This window comes from Bufo bufo, chromosome 6 (genome assembly GCF_905171765.1).
Source record: "Bufo bufo chromosome 6, aBufBuf1.1, whole genome shotgun sequence".
NCBI classification, from domain to species: Eukaryota; Metazoa; Chordata; class Amphibia; order Anura; family Bufonidae; genus Bufo; species Bufo bufo.
Window position 1 is genome coordinate 353,849,810 of NC_053394.1, and position 21,487 is coordinate 353,871,296.

General features: G+C 43.4%; 1 protein-coding gene across 1 annotated transcript in view; it reads right to left on the reverse strand.

The window, feature by feature from the left end:
• MGAT5B (alpha-1,6-mannosylglycoprotein 6-beta-N-acetylglucosaminyltransferase B) overlaps positions 1-21,487 on the reverse strand; it is a 130,824-nt gene that overhangs the window by 8,981 nt on the left and 100,356 nt on the right. Inside the window, exons 14-17 of the mRNA XM_040435824.1 lie at positions 6,357-6,503; positions 3,299-3,415; positions 1,690-1,764; positions 983-1,245 (exon numbers count right to left, since the gene is read on the reverse strand). Coding sequence (XP_040291758.1) covers positions 983-1,245; positions 1,690-1,764; positions 3,299-3,415; positions 6,357-6,503 — 602 coding nt within the window. The remainder of the gene's footprint in view (positions 1-982; positions 1,246-1,689; positions 1,765-3,298; positions 3,416-6,356; positions 6,504-21,487) is intronic.

Below are 21,487 nucleotides of genomic sequence, written 5' to 3' on the forward strand. Positions count from 1 at the left end.
CAGGAAGCGCTATGCGTGCAGCTGCAGTTTCTGAACGGACGTTCTGGAACGTCCATTCAGAAATAGAGAACCACCTCCCGGACGTTTAAAGTCAACGGGCGGTGGTTATTTTCCTCCTCTAAATTCTAGGTGTGTCTTATAGTCCAATGCATCTTACAGTCCGAAAAATATGGTAACATTTTTAAGAAAAGGCTGCATTGCTATAAACTTGGTCTTATACACAAGATCTGTCGACTGAGGAGAAGGTCTCTTCCTCTGCTTTATGAAAGCAGATAAATCATGTTATTTTAATAGGGGGTGAAATTAGCAGCTGCCATATTCTTCAAGTTATTCTACTTGAAATAAAGATCAGATGGGTTCATATCCATCCTAATGAGCCAATAGAAGATGTTGAGGGACAGTTGTTTTTCTCTATGCATGAAAGTGATCACAGATTCCATGGAATTTGCCATTATCTGCCAATAATATACATCCCTTTTATAATAATCTTCTAAGACTGTAACATAAAGAAAATATATGGTTTTGTGTGTTCAGGTTTTGACTTCCAAAAAGCATGCCAAACAAGCAATATCATAAAACTAGATACTTCAACAGTAACATGTAAATTGGAACCAATCATGAATCAAACTATAAGCAGAACCTCCGAAGGATGTAAAGTACTAGTGAATATGGGCACTAAAATCTGAAAATATGGATATCAGGGTTCCATGGACTCTACTCAAAGATGGATAAATTGTATAATTATTTATCACATATTTAAGCCATTGCTATTTTTTTTCTTTTGTTGTAGACCAACATATATATTGCTTCCACAAACACTGAAGAACATATTTTAATGTTCTTTAGGTGTCTTCATGGTAGTTATGACTACAATATCAAAAGTACCAGGTGCTCTTAGACATGACAGCCTCCATACAGAGGATGTCACAGAGTTTTGACCAGTAGCCATGCTACATATTACATTAGACTGTTGTATACTTACTGCTCCAGAGCATGTTGTCTATTGATGATGCTGAAGAACGTGGGTTCACATACCAAGTCATGGTTCCAGCATGCACTAGTGCAAGATTCTCCTTCTGCAGACAACCATACTTGCATCGACGTGACAGGGGGCCACATGGTTGGAGGAGGATCACTGGGTAACCAAACCAGGTGTGTATGATTGATGAGAACCAAGGAGGATGGTAGATTAACCTGGGATGTATTAATAGGAATGGGGAAGGGCAAAGGAGGAGAACAAAACTCCTGGAAGGGATTTCATATTGGATGCATATAAAGGAATGTAATAGGTGATAAAGCAGAAAAAGTAAAAGAAATATGAAAAGAAAATAATTAGCGTATTAAAAAAGGCATATGAATACAAAATAAAAAGGATGTTGTCAGGAAATGGAGGATGAAGAATGATGAAAAAGAAAACAGAAAAGAAATTTAAAGCATATTCTGCTCCATTATGTACAGAGGCATTATCTGTAATGAACATTTCCAGTTAATTGGGATATGCTAATATCAGTGGTCTGAAGACAGGCATCAAGTGTCAGCTTTTCATTGATTTAACAATTTAGTGGTGTAGTATGGAGCACAGTTTACAGAGGGTCACCACTAAAGCAGTATACATTTTGTAAGCATTCAATAAGAGTAGAGCAGGCTTTCAGATTGGTATCTAATGTGAAGTCACTATCCGATGATTACCTGGTGCTGGATATAGGCATGGAGTCTCTGCAGCATTCCTTCACTTGTAAACTCATAGGGCAGGTATGGTTCAATCTATGGAAAAGGCAATGAATGGGTTTGTTTTTGGTTATGCCTTGTAGAAAAACTGACTACATCACGTTATGATATGTTAACAAGGGAGCAGGCTGCATCAGAGATTCACTAGCTCTCTTAATAGCAGACATTTAAAGTCACGGTACATGAGTTTTGACAAAATGTATGTATATGTGCGGTATAACGACAGCAGAAGACATATTCACCAGATATACTAAGGGACAGCGTTGTCTCCACATAGCGACATTACTACAGCAACCAGAGCCTAGCCCCCATTCACCAGGGGTAATAAACAAAGAATATTAGGGTTCTGCTTCCATGACTGCAGCTTTTCTCTCCTCATCACATTGTCTAATGAGTTCCCTTGGGCCTCGTCCCTGAGCTCAGTGATATACCATTATTCTTCTGTACAGAACTTTCCAGATAATGAGACCTCTCTCTCGGCTTCTCAGGAATATTGGCTGTTAAACCACCCGCAACTGACACCTCTACGGCTCGATGACCTCAAATTGAAGCATTAGCCAGACCTCAAAACCCTTTATGGCTGAGATGTTCCCCACCCCTGTTCCTCTGTCCTCCCTCCAGCCAGTTACATAAATATTTTTTGCCAAAAGGAATGCATTGAAAATTGCTATCATATCATATATATCGTTCTATCTCATACCTATCTATCATATCTATCTTTCATATCTATCTATCTATCTATCTATCTATCTATCTATCTATATCATGTCTCTCTATCTCATATCTATCTATTATCTATCTATCTCCTATCTATCTATTTATCTATCTCATATCTATCTACCTATTTATCTATCTCATATCTATCTATCGATCTATCTCATGTCTATCTCTATTTGCACAGCAGCACCTTGTTAGTCTATCTTGTGTATGATCCTGGTTCAATTCTAGTTAAAAGCACTTCCACACCTCTGCAAATGTTAAATGCACCTATAGATTTTTGAAGTGTCTACCAACCTGTACCTAATAATGGGGTAAGGACAGAGCCTTACTATTACTGAGATGGGGATTAGCATGACTCAACAGTGGCCAAGCTTCTTTTCCCATTCTCTGAGAGACTAATTGTTAGGGACATATTTTCTCACAACCAGTCTATTCAATAGTGATGTCATGTAAAAATCCCTAACAACCAGTCTGTTGAAACAAGGCCAAATGTTTCTCATCCATGATACCACTGCACAATATCATGGTTCATTAACACTGCAGAAATCTGAATATGGTTTGCAACTAGCTAAGAAAAACGTTGAGTGTGAACACCTTTGTTAGGTTCTCATGTGACTGCTTATAGTGTGGCAATTATGTAGTCTTACATTGTCAGGAATGTATCATGTGATAATCAAGGCCAGTCTTAGGCTACTATACACCTTAGATTAATACTTGTTGAATCGGCTGACCATCTAAGGTGTATGTAGGCCACTTGATGACCAATGTCTTGAGACTCAAGCATGTTGGGTTTTGACTTCTTTTGTACTCAGGGGAGATCAGTCACCATAAGAGGCATCCTTCACAATACCTTGCTCCTCATGATGACTTTAATAGCTGCCTCAAACTCTTTTGTGTCGTTGTAGTCCACTGTTATGACATGAGGTCTTCCAATGGTCATCTCCATGTATGGGTGTTGAGATGAGACCTGCAGTAGAATATGAAAATTTCAGAGAAGCATTGTTGTGTCATCTTGAATGATTAGATAGCACTACATACTTATTTTTATTATAAAGGGAATTTGTTAGCAGGAAATTCACTGATAAACCAGGTACCGTAGTGTATTGTAGGGCTAGTTCAGCTAAATGTCATGATACCTTTCACTTAGCAATCCATTGCTTAATTCTGGAAGGCAAGTACTTTTATCCCATAAGCAAATGAGCAGTTAAGTGCACTGAGGGCAGTCTCCAGCCACTCTGTGCACCCTGCTCCTTCTGCTTCCTATACCAGCTCCTCCTTCTCCTTCTTGATAGACAGGGCCAGGTGAGATGAGTTTGCAGAAACCTGGCCCTGTCAATCAAGAAGGCTATCAAAAAGCTTGAGTCCACCCTTGGTGCACTTTACGGCTCATTTGCATATAGCTTAAAAGTACTTTTTTCTCCAGAATGAAGAAACCGGTTACTAAGTGAATGGTATCATTACATTTAGCTGAGCTATGTAATAGTCAAATTTTCATGGCAGCCATAGTGGCTGCTACAATGCCCATGGACACAAGGTGACATGACTGTTATCTACTGTATTCGACTTATGTCAGTAATACCTGGAGTAATTTCTGAATCCTCATTCCTAGGTTCTGGTCACTTCAATAGATCCTGGTGCTAGCCAGTGTCAGAATATTTTGTGCAGCAGCTCTTAGAAGTAAAGGGGACCCAGAAGTAGATGGAGGGGTCTGAAATTATTTTTGGGTCAGATGTGAGAACTGAATTCATTTTGAGGGTGGGGGGCAGGTATCTTAAAGGGGTTCCCCATGAATTAAGATAATTAAAATACTTAAACATTACCTTATTATAAATATATACCCAAATACCTTTCATTAGTCATAATGGCTCCTTTTGTCTAGGGAGCAATCATGAGGAGAAATAAAATGGCCGCCATCCTATTAGTACACACAAAACCTGTCCTAATCACACAGAAAGACAAGTTACTTCAGAAGCTGCCTCATCCTCTTCTCATATTTGTCAGGGATTATGATCCTGAACACAGCTGATAAGAACTTCAGCTGAATATCTGTAGGAATGGAGATCATGAGGAGACATGAAGTACAGAGAGGACAGACAGGACAGACTGGTAATGTGGGGCTGTGTAATGGAGACTGCATACAAGTGCTGCTACTCATCAGCCACATCCCCACCTTCTCTCTGTACTTCATGTCTCCTCATGAACTTCATTCCTACAGAGATTGAGCTAAAGATCATAATAAACTGTATTCAGGATCATAATCCCTGACAAGCAAAGCAGAGAGGAGGATGAGGCAGCTCTTTAGCTTAGTGCTTTGAAGTAAATTTTCCTGCTGTGTGATTAGGTGCACTGATAGGATGGCGACCATTTTATTTCTCCTCATGATTGCTCCCCAGACAAAACGAGCCATTATATTATAACTAATGAAATGTATTAGGGAATATATTTATAATAAAGTAATATTTAAATATTTTAATTTTGTTAAATCCTGGAGAACCCATTTAATATAATTAGTGGTCTGTATTAATTTTGGAGCCTTATCATAGGTCTGGATTAATTTGAAGTCCAGGGCCTGAATTTTGACCTCTGTTCTGCAACTGCATTGGCTACTGGCTGTGACACAGTGTCTATCTGCATAGGAAGTGCATAGACTCAGATTTCTTTCCCTGAGCATTGGCCACTCTGGCACAGAAAAAATATGATACAGCCTGTGTCCAGATAGTGAGCTATCAGGAGGAAAAGGCAAGACAATGTCGTAAGTTGTACCTTTTTTTTTTTTTTACTGTGAATTGGCCGGCAAGTGTGCCCTCGCCCTAACTTTCACATGAGCTGGTAGATTATGAGTGATGGGGGAGCATTCAAAAGTTTACTTTGAGCTTTGTATTCACTAGTTACCCATAAATCCTATGCTACAGCAATGCATGCACTGGTATGACTTTCAAACTAAACTGTTAATGCCCTGTAGTGGACAGTCCACACCTCAATCCAATTGAGAATTTTTGGATGCATTTGAATATAATTATCAACATGTAACACAAATGAGCATGAGCAGTTTTGCAAATAAGAGAAAAAAATGATTTGTCTAAATTAGCTAATTATTCATTGTCCACCAGAGCAAGAATGCAGTGACAGGTAATGGATGTGTTTTGAACAAGGCAAATGTTGATAGCAAGACATACGGAAGGTAGGAGAGGTTTCAAGTGAAATGGCCATTGTTGGGAGTTTCCCTGGTTTGTCCTGAGTTCCTGTGCCTGCTTGGCTAGTTTTATTTGGTAGGAAGGTTAGATTTATTACACTAGTAAGTAGGGTCATAAGAAAGGTGGTCGGTTTGTACTGAGGCTAGACTGTTACAATGGTAATGAATTTGAGGTATGGTTCAACTGGGATGTGATGAAGATTTAGTTAATTCAACATCAGGCACATCATTTGAGGCAAAGCATTCTGTCATAAGTTACCATGCCAGAATGTATATATGGCCACTATGATGAACAATAATGATGAACATGGACATGTTAGTCATGGGCTAACATCAACTTTCTAGCGTCTTTGGCTTTAAACTTTCCCCAATTCACTGATCCCGATATTGGAAATAAAATGAGCATGCATCAGTGCGAATGCAGCTCGTTCCCTGACAGTTCCTGACTGACACCACCATTCATCAGAACTCAGTGGGAAATCTTGTCTAATTAATGGAGGTAATTATGTTTTTTGTCAGGTGGCTATGATTAATTCCCCAGGCCTGCTGTGCAAAACACTATTTTCTACTTGTGGTTAAATCAATACAAAATCCTCTACTGTAGGCCGTGATAATCTTGTAAAATGCCCTCTGTCAGATCACCTGGGCTGACTGCTGAAAGTATTGGTCATTATTTGATCATGACCAATCTTAATTAAATGTCACAGCCTCATACCTCTCTGGAGGTTGGTTTACCACGGAAAAACTCATGGTTCAGGGAGCTATGTGGTGTATTGAAACGAGGTTGCAGAAACACACAACCATTGGCAACTGCTTCCAGGGGGGCTGGACCTTCATAGGGGAAGCCGAAACCTATAAACAACTAAAAGATAAAAATACATCAAATGAAGTTATCAGTGAGGAGTTACAAAGAATTCATTAAACACGTCTAGTCGTCTAACAATATAACCAAATTACTGTGGTCAACATTCTCCTAAATTTTTCTCTTTCTTCCAACCAGATTGTTTTTTTAAGATAGGATAGGTCCTTTTAGAATAGGACAAAGATCATACAGGAAATATAGAAATCTTTGCTATTTGAGCAGCACACAGGCTTCACTATATACAGTATGTATTATTTGTCAGCATATGGATAAACATAGGTTAAGAAGCTGGTAAATTTATTTATCAAGATCTTACAATGATCTCTAAATTGCCCCCAGTGCAGCTCACAAGCTTTTCCTATCTTAACACACACACATATACACTACAGCCAATGCAATAAAACATGTTTTTGGACTGTGAAAAAAAACTCAAGTACCTAGTAGAAAACCCACACAAACATTTGCAGAACTTAAAGACTCCATAACTCATTATAACAGAAGTAGTGGTACATATGTATAGTGATGTATTTACAATGCATTCTGAAAGTCTAGTTTAGACCCTTTCACTTTTTTCACATTTTGTTATGTTGCTCCTTGTACTAAAATAAAAAATAAAGTTTTCCCCATCAATATGCACTCAATACCCTATAATGAGAAAGTGGAAACAGAATTTCAGACATTTTTGCAAATGTATTAAAATGGAAAAACTAATTTCGTATATGGACATAAGTATTCAGACCCTTTTCCACACCTTGATTGGTGTGCACCTGTGGCAAATACAGTTGATTAGACATGATTTGGAAAGACACACACCTGTCTGTATAAGGTCTCACAGCTGACAATGCATATAATAGCAAAAACCAAGCTGCAAAGACTAAAAGAACTGCCTGTAGAGTTCAAAGAAAGGATTGTGTTGAGGCACGAATGGTACAAAAACATTTCTGATGTATTGACGGTCCCCAAGAGCACAGTGGTCTCCATAATTCTTATATGGAAGAAGTTAGGAAGAACCAGGTCTCTCATTCTATAGCCGGCTGCCCCACTAAACTAAGTAATCAGGGGAGAAAAGCCTTGATAAGAGAGGTGACCAAGAACCCACTCCACCAATCTGGGCTTTATGGCACAGTGGCCAGAAAGAAGTCTCTCCTCAGTAAAAGACACATGAAAGCCCAACTGGAGTTTGCAAAAAAGCAACTACAGGAGTCTCAAACTGTGAGAAACCAAGACTGAACTCTTTGGCCCCAATTCTAAGCATCCTGTCTGGAGGAAGCCAGGCACTGCTCATTACCTGTCCAATACTATTCCTACATTGAAGCATGGTGGTGGCCGCCCGGGCTATATCAGCCAGTCTTGGGTGGGGCTCAGAGCTCTCTGCCTCCTCCCATTGTATGCATGGTCACATGCTGGAGGTTACTGGGAGATTGCTTTGAGTCGGACCTTGCGCACCTGTAATTCGCCCACTGGCTCCTGGTATTGCCCATACGGCCCAGGTAGGTTTAGCGTTAGGTTCCCGAGCTACTTGAGAAACCTTGGCGCGGTGCTCGGGCTCAGACATGTCCTCCAAGCAGGATATGTTGGCTAATTCTCAATTTTACACCAGTATGAGGGTTAGTAAGACCACAGAGTGCACCTGTATTTGTTTTTGTTATGTTATTTTGCAGTATGGGCAGTATTTTGCAGAATGGGCAATGTAGAAACTCCTAGTCTGAATGTGCCTTTATTTCCATCCACAGGCAGCATTCTAGTGCACATGTAAGGCCCGGGCTATATCAGCCAGTCTTGGGTGGGGCTCAGAGCTCTCTGCCTCCTCCCATTGTATGCATGGTCACATGCTGGAGGTTACTGGGAGATTGCTTTGAGTCGGACCTTGCGCACCTGTAATTCGCCCACTGGCTCCTGGTATTGCCCATACGGCCCAGGTAGGTTTAGCGTTAGGTTCCCGAGCTACTTGAGAAACCTTGGCGCGGTGCTCGGGCTCAGACATGTCCTCCAAGCAGGATATGTTGGCTAATTCTCAATTTTACACCAGTATGAGGGTTAGTAAGACCGCAGAGTGCACCTGTATTTGTTTTTGTTATGTTTTTTTGACTGTCTATCACATCCACACAATTGCTATCCTGTGTAGGATGTACATTGTGGTACTTGTGGTCCGCTGCAGGCATCCTCCATTGTATGCATTTTTTCTGGGGATTGCCATTAGCAACGGGCCACAAGTGCAGGATCTCCCCCCCCCCCCCCCCCCCCCCCCGGATGCACCACTGCATACGGGGTTGAGCACTTCCTGCCTTTTATTACCACGCCAAGTGCACCTGTATTTGTTTTTGTTATGTTTCACTAATGATTTGACATATGATGTATATAATGAATTCACATTGAACTATGTACTTTTGATATATATCACGTTTTTAACACAATTGATTATGTAATTGTCACTCACTTTATTAATTGATTCACAAAGCATTGTGGGCATAAATGTAGATACTCTGACACCAATTGTTATGCTTGAGAAAGACTGCAATGAGCAGTTAAAACGTTGCAGAGGGGAATCAAGCGGGTCATTTCACCTTTATCTTGGAGTGCTGCCTCTTTTTTGGAAAACTACTACTATTTTGATGACCGATTTGCCTAAGGTTTGAGGATTCCTGCACCCGACTTCATTAACAAGTGCTGCTGTCCTTTCTTTGTGTGATAAATATATATATATATATATATATATATATATATAAATATATATATATATATATATATTATATTTAGTCATAGGCTACTGTAATGATGTCATACATTTCTATGTGTTAATTTCTCAGCTTTGGTGTATTATAATAAAGTCATAATATTGTTTGTCCAACAAAAAAAGAGAAAATATGGATCGCACATCCACATGCCATGCATTGATCTATCACTGCTTCTCAGCACAATTGACATCGCTTCTTAGCGTAAATAAAAGTATACCGCCCCCTAATATACATACTGTACACGTGGCATTGGTATACATTTTGATCAAAAGACATAAGCCCACTCACCACGCCAAGTTTGCCTCCACGAGTGGGCACCTACTCTAAGGCCTCTTTCACACTTGCGTTGTCCGGATCCGGCGTGTACTCCACTTGCCAGAATTACACGCCGGATCCGGAAAAACGCAAGTGTACTGAAAGCATTTGAAGACAGAGCCGTCTTCAAAATGCTTTCAGTGTTACTATGGCAGCCAGGACGCTATTAAAGTCCTGGTTGCCATAGTAGGAGCGGGGAGCGGGGGAGCGGTATACTTACAGTCCGTGCGGCTCCCGGGGCGCTCCAGAATGACGTCAGAGCGCCCCATGCGCATGGATGACGTGCCATGCGATCACGTGATCCATGCGCTTGGGGCGCCCTGACGTCACTCTGGAGCGCCCCGGGAGCCGCACGGACGGTAAGTATGCTGCTCCCCGCTACACTTTACCATGGCTGCCAGGACTTTAGCGTCCCGGCAGCCATGGTAACCATTCAGAAAAAGCTAAATGTCGGGTCCGGCAATGCGCCGAAACAACGTTTAGCTTAAGGCCGGATCCGGATCAATGCCTTTCAATGGGCATTAATTCCGGATCCGGCCTTGCGGCAAGTCTTCAGGATTTTTGGCCGGAGCAAAAAGCGCAGCATGCCGCGGTATTTTCTCCGGCCAAAAAACGTTCCGTTCCGGAACTGAAGACATCCTGATGCATCCTGAACGGATTTCACTCCATTCAGAATGCATTAGGATAAAACTGATCAGGATTCTTCCGGCATAGAGCCCCGACGACGGAACTCTATGCCGGAAGAAAAGAACGCAGGTGTGAAAGAGCCCTTATTTGGTGCAGCACCACATGGCGACCACTGACGCTACATCACCGTACCAGCAGGCGGAGGGACCCAGCAGTCCAACAGCACCCTTGCTGGTAGACAAAGTCATTTTGGCACTGGGTCCTACCAATCCACCGGCACGGCATCACCGCACAATGTGAACACATTCCGTGAGCTCTCAGGAACTTTTTGTTAGATAATATTGTTTCTGTTGATTCATAGACTTTATTATATTCTAGTGATGTCACAATAATGTTTGTCTTTATCTCTAAGTCATAGTAGGCTGCGTGTTCACTTTTAAGCTATAAGTCATGATGACATAAAACATTTTTTGTTCTACACTTTTTATATGGTCATGATGTCCCATTAGTGTTGCCAGTATTGTCTCTACCTTTATTTACAGTGTGTATTCTATTTCGAAGATATAACACTAGAGTGTCCTTATTTCTAGGCTTTGATGTCACAACAACCTTTGTGTTCATTTATGAGCTGCGTTCTATTGTGATGATCTCATAATATGGCTTGTCTGTTTTCTTCTGTAGTGATTTCACAATAGCAATTGTCTTTATTGTTGAGCTGAGTCCTATTTTGTTGATGTCACTGCTGTGATGATTGTTCGTCTTTATTGCTAGTATATACTTTATGATGATGTCACATTAGTGTTTGTTTTTTATTCCTATGCTGTACCTACTATTATGATTAGAGATGAGCGAAAGTTGACGTAGTGAAATTCGATCCGAATTTCAAGAAAAATTTCATTCGCATCGAATCTGAATTTCCTCACGCTTTGTGGTAACGAATGGCATTTTTTCCTAAAATGGCTGCTGCACGTGTTAGGACATGGAGCAAGGAACTCTGGGAACAAGGATCACCCACAATGCCATGCATGCAGCCATCCAGTAGCCAGCCAGCCCTGTGATGTCACAGCCCTATAAATAGCTTCTGCCACCTTGGATTCAGCCATTTTCCAGTGTACTTAGTGCAGGGAGAGACGTCAGCAGGCGCTAGGGACAGTGGTAGAAAAGACGTTAAAACTTTTATTTTGCTGTATAGAAGTTTAGGGAAAGGATAGGGAAGAATCATTCCACAGTATTGAAGCAGAACAGGGTTCAGTAGGGGAGTTTACAGCCTGGGTAATAGGAACAATCCTATTACACCTTGCTGCACTGACTGGAGATCCAAATTGCCATTATACAGCTCTGTAATTTTAGCAAACCATTCTTGTTATTGGGGTGCAAGCGCTGTTTAACACAGCCATTAACAGGGTTTATTACAAGTAAATATTTCTACATCTTATTTGCCCTTGTGCGGTGCAGTTATATGTTCTAAAGCATTTTTGGCTTGTATTAGTGGGAAAAAAGGGCTTATTAGCCGTTGTGTGGTGAAGTGAGAAAATTACAGCCCTTTTTGGCGTGTATTAGTGGCAAAAAAATATATATTTGCCGTTCAGCGGAGCAGTTATTGTCACATAAGTGATGTGGGAGGGAACACCACACTGACAACAGGAGGGTTGGGAAAAGGAACTAGGCCTCAAAGCTAGGGAAAGGGAAATGGTCACCAGTGCCACCTATGGAAACCCTAATCCTAGTCCTGACTCCTATCTGTATGAACGGACCTTGAGGGTAGGAATGTTCATACACTGGAACCTATGACCCTGGAAACCCTGAATTGCCCTGGAATAGTGTTAGGGCTTGAGACGACCTGTTCCTTCCGATATGAACGAACAAGCGACAAGCGTCTCCCTGAGGCCTAGAAACAAAAGACAGAGGGGAAACAACAAAATATAAAAGGGAAGTAACACTAAACTTCTGAAGTAAATGGACGGGCAGGAACTCAGAAGAGGACAACACACCAGCTCTTCCAATACAAAACTGAAGCTATCAACCGCATAGCATGATGGGTGAAGCCAGACTAAATAGAGGAGATGTAATGACCACTAAGCTACACCTGAGACAAGAGGTGTGGTCATTACCAGCAACAACACTGAAAACAAGTGAAACCAAAGAGGCTGTCAGATCACATCACGTGCAGACAGTCTCCTAGATCTTCGGACACCTGTCACGTTGGAGACCGTGACAGTTATAGTATATGTTCTAAAGCCTTCTGTGGCGTTTATAAGTGGAAAAAAGTAAGGGCCTATTTTTCATTCAGCGGTGCAGTTATATGTTCTAAAGCCTTCTTTGGTGTGTATTAGTGAAAAAAAAGGGCTTATTAGAAAATTACAGACTTTTTTGGGGTGTTTTAATTTCCTTTTTATTTATTTATTTATTTATTTGATCTAACAGTATGTCACACAGAGAAGTGCCAGCCCCTGCACAGGGGAGTGGCAGAGTCCTAAATGTTTCTGGCGCAGGCACAGTTCGCAGCAGAGTAAGGGGGCGTGGCAGCAGGAGTCGCAGCGAGAGGCCTGAGCTCCCGGTGTCATCTAGCGGTCGTGTCTTGACCAGAAAACCAGCGGTTCTTGAATGGTTGACTCGGTCATCCACTTCGTCCCAAGTGACATCAGACACCCCAGCCAAGAAGCGGTGGGTTCGTCAGACACAACCCTTAGTTGGCATGGCCCGGGAGCCGGCCCTGTGCCCTCACCTGTCCTCAACCTGCCTCTGTCCTTTTCTGTTCCCTCAGCCAGACAAATATTATATGCTGTGGGCTCAGCTCCTCTATACAGCGAGGACGGGCTACTAGAGGACAGTCAGTAGCTACTGGCCATCCAAGATGTGGAGGAGACATCCGCCGCTTCCTCCAGTAGGCGGGCAAGTAGTGATGAGGAGTGTGTCATGGGAGCTGGTGCTGCGAGCGGTCAGGCTCCTGACCCAGAAACCGTTGAGGAGGAGATAAGTGACTTGCAGACAGTACTCAATGATGATGATGTAGCTGATCGCACTTGGGAGCCGGGTGAATTAGGGGTTTCATCATCATCGGGAGAAGAGGGTGGCAGCTTGCCCGTAAGGCAACGGCAGAGCAGGCAAGTCGCTAGCGTGGCCGGGAGTCAGCAGGTTGGCAGCAGTGGGAGGTCGGGAGCCAAACGTGCCTGGGGTAGACCACTCGCTTCGCAGGAGCCTACCTGCCCGGAAAGTAGTGGTGCAGGGGTTCAAGGAAGCAGCAGCCAGTAACAGTCAGTCAGTGCGGAGTGTTGGGGGTAAAATCACCTACTCGGCGGTGTGGCAGTTTTTCGTAAGCCGCCTGAGGAGGTGAACATGGCCATTTGTAGAATCTGTAGGCAGACGGTGAAGCGTGACCAGGGTGCCAATGTTGGCACCACGACCCTGCGTCAACATATGCAGCGTCACCATAAAGTGGACTGGGAGAATCATGGCTCCGATGTGGTGGTCAAGCCTGCCGCAGCAACCGCTCCTTCACCCAGTGGCACGCACCCAATTTCAGGCAGTCAAGGCTCCACCACCTCAGCCGAAGGGAGCTGTCTGTCCTTCCCATCATCTGCTGGTCCTGATGCTCCTGCTTCTCCTCCTAATCCTCATCAGTCATTCTGTCAGCAATCGAACACCGAAGCGATTGCCAAGAGACAACAGTATGAGTGCAATCATCCAACGGCGCAGAAGCTGACTGTGCTCCTGTCCAAGTTGCTGGTGCTGCAGTCCCTCCCTTTCCAAGTGGTGGACTCTGCACCTTTCAGAGAACTGATGGCTTTTGCTGAGCCGAGGTGGAGAGTACCAAGCCGTCATTTCTTTGCCAAAAAGACAGTACCAGCCCTGCACACGTATGTAGAACTGAAGGTGGGCCAGTCCTTGAGCCTGTCGGTGTCTGCCAAAGTGCACGGCAGCACCGACGTGTGGAGCTGTAACTACGGTCAGGGACAATACATGTCCTTTACGGCCCATTGGGTAAATGTGGTTCCTGCACAGCCACACCAGCAACTTGGCAGGGTGACGCCGCTTCTGCCTCCACGTTCTCACGCCGTTGGTCCTGTGACAATGTCCGCCTCTGCCTCCTCATCCTCCGCCGTGTCCTCAGCCTCCACTGCAGGGACAATTCACAGTGCCCCTCCAGCATACCACATGTGCAGGGCACTGTGGTGTCACGCTGTTCTGCACCTAGTTTAACTGGGCAAACGGAGTCACACAGGGGATGAACTGCTCCGTGTCCTTCATCAAGAAATCCAATCCTGGCTTTCTTTGCGACAACTCAAAATCGGAACCATGGTGACCGACAATGGGAAAAACATAGTGTCGGCGCTGCGTCAAGGAGGGCTGAGCCATGGGCCCTGCATGGCACACGTGTTCATTATGGTTGTCAAGTGGTTCCTGAAGTCTTCCACCCATCTGCAAGACATCCTAAAAAAGCCCAGGAAACTTTGCATGCACTACAGCCACAAAGCACACCCTCCTTGAGCTGCAGCGGCAGAACGGCATCCCCCAACATAGGCTGATATGCGACGTTTCCACCCGTTGGAATTCCACCCTCCATATGTTTGGTACACAGGTGAGAGAAGAGGAGGAGCAGGAGCAGCCAGAGGAGCTACAGGGCGATGAGGAAGACGAGACAGAGGACCCAGACACACCGGGGCAGTATGCAGTGAAGATGGAGGCAGGGAGTCCCTCCGAGTCACTTTCACAAATGGCCCGATGCATGCTCACTTGCTTGCGTAGTGACAGTCAAATTGTCAGCATTCGGCAGAGGGATGACTTCTGGCTCTCCACCTTGTTGGACCCTCGCTACCGGTCCAAAATGGGGGCATTGTTTACACTTGCTGAGAGGGAGGACAAGCTGAACTACTATAGAGACATCCTATGTAGTCAGTTGGCCGCTGCCTATCTGTGCCATCTTCTATCCTCTCGCAGGTCTGACAGGGGGGCCCTCTGCGCTCATGTTCCTCTGCCATGGATGCTGTGGCAGGGTGGGGGGTACAAGCTGATGAGCAGCTTTCTTCACCCGCCTAGTGAAGAAACTACTCACCAGCAGCAGCTAGACCTGGAGCAGGACCTGCAGGTGGTGGCATACTTGGACAGCACCCTGCCACCCCACATTGAAGATCCGCTGGACTACTGGGCAGTCAAACTAGATTTGTGGCCGCAACTGGCAGAGTTTGCCCTGGAAAAGCTGTCCTGCCCGGCCAGTAGTGTGGCATCAGAGTGGGTGTTTAGTGCGACAAGGACCATAGTTACCCCAAGAAGAACTCGCCTGTCCACCCAAAATGTGGAGAGACTGACCTTTGTCAAGATGAATCAGGGGTGGATCAGCCAGGATTTCCACCCACCAATGCCTGATGCATCAGACTAGATCATCCATAGTGCCACACCAACACTTTGACAAAAAAAGACCGGTTTCTTCTGGCTACCTGCCTCAGCTACTATTCTGATGCTGCCACCCGCCTGAGGCCACACATCTGTTGCCAAGTGCTCCTTCTTTCACCCACCATATTCAGCTGGTACTGGTATTGCCACCCACCTCCCCTGTCTGTCAACGGGTCACTCTGTGGTCTCCTGATGCTGCTGCCACCTCATCACTCAGGTCTCCTGATGATACTGCTGCCACCTCCACACTGTCATTGTGCCACCCTGTGGCCTCCTCCTGATACAGCTGCTGCTCCCACCTCCACACTCTGTCATTGTGCCACTCTGTGGCCTCCTGATGCTGCTGCCACCACCTCCACACTGTCATTGTGCCACCCTGTGGCCTCCTGATGATGCTGCTGCCACCTCCACACTCTGTCATTGTGCCACCCTTTGGCCTCCTCCTGATGCTGCTGCTGCCACCTCCACACTCTGTCATTGTGCCACTCTGTGGCCTTCTGATGCTGCTGCTGCCACCACCACATTGTCATTGTGCCACCCTGTGGCCTCTTTCTGATGCTGCTGCCACCTCCACACTCTGTCATTGTGCCACTCTGTGGCCTCCTCATGCTGTTTCCACTTCACCACTATGTCATAGGGCCACTCTGTGGACTTCTCATGCTGTTCCCACCCTCCCCACTTCATGACTGGGCCACTATTTTGCCTTTTGGCCTGGCTGACATCATCATTTATTTGCCCCTTCTTCTGATCTGTCAGAAGAAAGGAAAAATGAGATGCACAACGGATCCTGTCTATGTAACAGCTGTAAGGCCTGCATGACATGGTCCCTGATTTTGCATCAGAATAGGCTTATGATTTGGTAGCAAAAAGAATGAGTGGGTACAAAACAGAGAAAACATGCAAATATTCCATTCACGTGTCATCTCTGTTTTGGATCCACTCCTGTTTTTTTGGGCTTTAGCAATACTGATGGATTACTGACCAAATGCTGACCGAGTGAAGGCGGATACTCCACAGACAGGATGCGTTATTTTGGGGTTATTGTTCTGACGGATCAGAGGAAGGGCAAAATATTCAGTGACGTCAACACAAACTTACTGCTGACACCCTATCCACTCTGTCGGGGGGGGGGGGGGGGCTCTACTTGTATAAGCGTTTAATAGAACAGGTTCTGTAGAAATCTATGTGGAATCAGTGAATTGGTGTATAAGGCGTGGGCTCTTTCATGCTATAGTAGGATCTTGGGCCTCTGCATAGTTCTTTATACCTGCCGCTAACATTGACCTGTAAGGCTGAGTTCACACTTGAGTTTTTTTGGTCAGTTTTGGCCCCGTAACTGCCCAAATAAGTGAAGTGTGCAGTGATTCTAAGAACGACGCCTGTCATCTACATGCCATACTGACTCACAGTATTGTTTAACTACCACAGCAGACTCCCTATGCGCGTTACTGCAAGGCACAGTGTTCTACACCACTATAAAGGCTCTCTGCAGCCAGGAAATAGCCGTTTTTTAACGCGATTCGCCACAAATAAATTCGGATGGAACCAAATTTTTTAGGGAAATTCTGTGAACCGGCCAAATCGAATTTTTAAGAAATTCGCTCATCTCTAATTATGATGTCACACGGGTCATCTATTTTAATCATGTCATTTATTTACACGCTTTGTTCTATTGTGATTATTTCAGGAGTGTTTTTTTTTTTGTTATGGCAGAGTGCATTCCACTGAGGTGATGTTACAAAGGACTGTATCTCCATCTATAAACTACCGTATGTTCCTCATGTCAAGCAGTAAGCTGCCAGCTGTTCTACTTGTTATCTAGATTTATGAAGTATGTCTTATCTAATCTTTTTTTTTTTTGCGTGGTTCAAATGGATGCTTGTGCTCATCCTTATCAACACGGCCCTAGGCATCTTAATAAACTTCACAATGATGCAACAACATCCAACGAGCATTGCAATATATAAATTATTATCCTGAAAGCTATTTTTCTTTTTTTATATATATATAATTTTTTTTAAATAAAAGCTGTTATGTTATATAATATATCCATCCTTTTAAGTACTATGAAATGTATTTATAATATGGCATAGCTCCAGTACCTTTCATATTATTTTAATATTCTTTAATCATGTAAACAAATGTTAAATATTCTTTATTAAGCCTGTGATAGTTGCTTCAGGATCTTTTATACTGACTAAATACAGAGAGAGTCTCTTGACTTGTTATAAAAATAACCTCTTGGAATAATTCTGTCTGCATGTATTAATCCTGAGGAAAGATAAACCGCAGTCGTCACATATTATCAGTCAGTGCACAAAAGCAGCCAGCTGTTTCTATCAAGTAAATCTCACGTGTACATCCTCAGGAGTGTTATCTGGGAGATTAGAGACAAAGTTCTTTTTCTGCACCACCGAATGGCAGCTAACAAAAGGGAGCCTGTCTGCATACTATACCTGTAACAAATAATCTAAAAAGATTGGATTCCTGATTTCCTTCATTTTATTCCAAAGAGGATTCTGCTCTGTTCAAAAAGGTACATACACTTTCATAAATCTCATACATCTAAAATGAGAAACGTAGCACCTGAGCAAGTAGTCTTAAAGGGGTTCCCCAGGCTTTGTAGAAAATCCTGGTGTGTTCTGACCTTGGGGATTAAAGATTTGTTAGTATTTACCCTTCCATTTGGCCGCTGATGCTGCTGTCTCCGCTGTGCTCAGACCGACTGTGGACCAGATGTGTTCATCTTCCTGTTCAGCTGCATATACAGTATACAGTATGCAGCTGAACATGAAAACTCAGGAACACATCTGGTCCGGACCAGAGCAGAAGAGCCTGTAGCTGGTCCTAGCACAGCAGATATGGCGGCATCAGCAGGTAAGTACTAACAAAGCGATCTTTTCTCCACATAGTCAGAACATTGTAAAGCCCAGAGAACTCCTTTAATTAAATATATCCTATTGTTTTGGGTGTGCAATACCTATGTGTCTCGATGGTCACAGACTACAAATGAAGCCTGTTTGTAGTCAGCAAGAGAGAGACAGATAAAATGGAGCAACATATATCCATATGGGAGGCACATATGCAAACTGTTGTAATTCCTACACCGTTCACCTGATTTGGATGTAAATACCCTCAAATTAAAGCTGACAGTCTGCAGTTAAAGCACATCTAGTTCGTTTCATTTAAAATCCATTGTGGTGGTGTATAGAGCCAAAAATCTTAGAATTGTGTCGATGTCCCAATATTTATGGACCTGACTGTAGGTACACATGGTTTGTAAGTAGTTTATAACCTAAGGTGTTGCTATTGGCCTGCAGTGATGGCTAACCTCCTGCACTCCAGCTGTGGTGAAACTATGACTCCCAGCATGCTCCATTCATTTCTGTGGAGTTCTGAGAACAGCCAAGCAAGTGTGCATCTTGGGAGTTGTAGTTTTACCACATCTGGAGTGCTTGAGGTTAGCCATCACAGCTATAGAGGATGTAGAAATCACAGTTGTGACCAGATCCCTAAGCTAAGGGGGGCCCACAAGAAATAAGTAGCTACAATGTTGGAGCCTTGTGAGATGAGTAGCAAATGGACCCCACCAGGGATCTTAAACTTAACCCTTTCACTGCCATAAGCCACCAGGGGAAACTGACATTTAACCCTTCCTGCCCTAACGCACCAGGTATCTTACCATTAAACACTTCATTGCCTTAGACCACCAATGATGCTTATATTAACCCCTTTCCTGACCTAGACCACTAGTTAGACTAACATTAACACTTTCACTAGCCTAGACCATTAGTTATGCATTAATCCATTCACTACTCTAGACCACCAGGGATGCTGACAGTCATATCTTTACTGCCATCAAACACCAGAGAAACAGATATTAACCCCTTCACAACCCTAGACCACCAGGGATGTACATAACAACTTTCATAGCCTGCCTGGATGCGTTGTATCTTCTTTGTGTCTGCCTGGATGCTTGTGTTGACTTCTTTAGTGTTAATATTTATTATATGCTGTTCTATACTTCTGGCTTAGAGGGAGCAGTGCCCAGGTCCCTAACTGCCATGCTCACTAGCTATGAAGTCTTAGATGAAACATTAGCAGTGATGCCAATGAAAGTCAAAAGTGGGTTGTGGCCGGCCAACATGTGCTGTAGTGACAGAAGCTTAGTCAAAGTTGCTTAATTTATTTAATTAGGATGCATTAGTGCAAAATCAAAAGTCAAGATCAAGGGGTCAAAAGAACTGGTGCCCAACCATGTTACAGATCTATATATCCCAGCTATATCCTTCTGTAACAGTGGCTGCGGTATGCCGCTGTTCCCCCGCTTACCGCTGTGGTCCTGGGCGCCGCGCTCAGCGGTGATCCTTCTATCCACCCCTGCAGTCCTGGGCTCTGTCGCTGTACGTGCTGTGGTGCTGAGGATTCCACTCCACAGGTTCCACACAGCTCTGGCCACAGCATGCTTGCTGCTGGTTTCGTGTTACACTGTCCTAGGGGAGGCGCGCATCACTCCTTGTGCTGCATGGGTTGGGTCATGTGACCTCGCTGACCAACCCAGGCTCTCCTGCAGGTACTTAAGTGGCTCAGCCCCCTTCACAGATGCCTCAGTGTCAAGGTCCTTGTGTTTGCTAAGTTCCTGATACTCTCGTGTGCTCCTGACTTAAACTGTTCCTGGATTCTGCTACTCATCTGATCCCTGCCTATTTGACTTGACTCTCCTGTTGCTGACCCGATTGCCTGACATGTTAGGATAATTGCAGGTCTGTGGAAGGTCATAAAGACTAAAAACTTTTAACAAATTAGCCAATGTCTTGAAATAAATCATATTCAAAAGGATATTGAAAGTGCTGATATCCTTACTGTTAACCATATGGCATAATATCGATACAAACCTTAAAAAATATATATTTAACTCTATAGTAAAATATTACCATCACCGAACATTAACAGCCTTGCATAAAACATAGCATTTATGAAATAACAATACTAAATAGGAAAAATAAATTACAATCAAGACTTGCTGTTTCAGCAGATACATGGGAACAAACATTACCACAGCACAGTTGTGTTATCTCATGCAAAATATAAAAACATGTTCAAAAATATTTGCAATTCAAATTAAGTTCATCATTATGTGAGTACAACTCAAAATGTACAAAATCACATAAATCTGAAAAAGAAGCAAGTCTATTTTTCTGCTTTGTCCATTCTTTATTGTGTATGTTACTTATTGTATGTATTGCATTGTTTGAGTAAAAGTAGCTTTTCACTCAATGCAGTTTCTATGAGGAGGTAAGTTCTAGACTTGACAGCTGCGAATCAATGGATGTCGTATATCTGGACTTCTCCAAAGCATTTGACACTGTACCACATAAAAGGTTAGTATATAAAATGAGAATGCTCGGACTGGGAGAAAACGTCTGTATGTGGGTAAGTAACTGGCTCAATGATAGAAAACAGAGGGTGGTTATTAACGGTACACACTCAGATTGGGTCACTGTCACTAGTGGAGTACCTCAGGGGTCAGTATTGGGCCCTATTCTCTTCAATATATTTATTAATGATCTTGTAGTAGGCTTGCACAGTAAAATATCAATTTTCGCAGATGACACTAAACTGTGTAAAGTAATTAACACTGAAGAGGACAGTATACTACTACAGAGGGATCTGGATAGATTGGAGGCTTGGGCAGATAAGTGGCAGATGAGGTTTAACACTGACAAATGTAAAGTTATGCACATGGGAAGGGATAATGCAAGTCACCCGTACATACTAAATGATAAAACACTCGGTAACACTGACATGGAAAAGGACCTAGGAATTTTAATAAACAGCAAACTAAGCTGCAAAAACCAGTATCAGGCAGCTGCTGCCAAGGACAATAAGATAATGGGTTGCATCAGAAGGGGCATA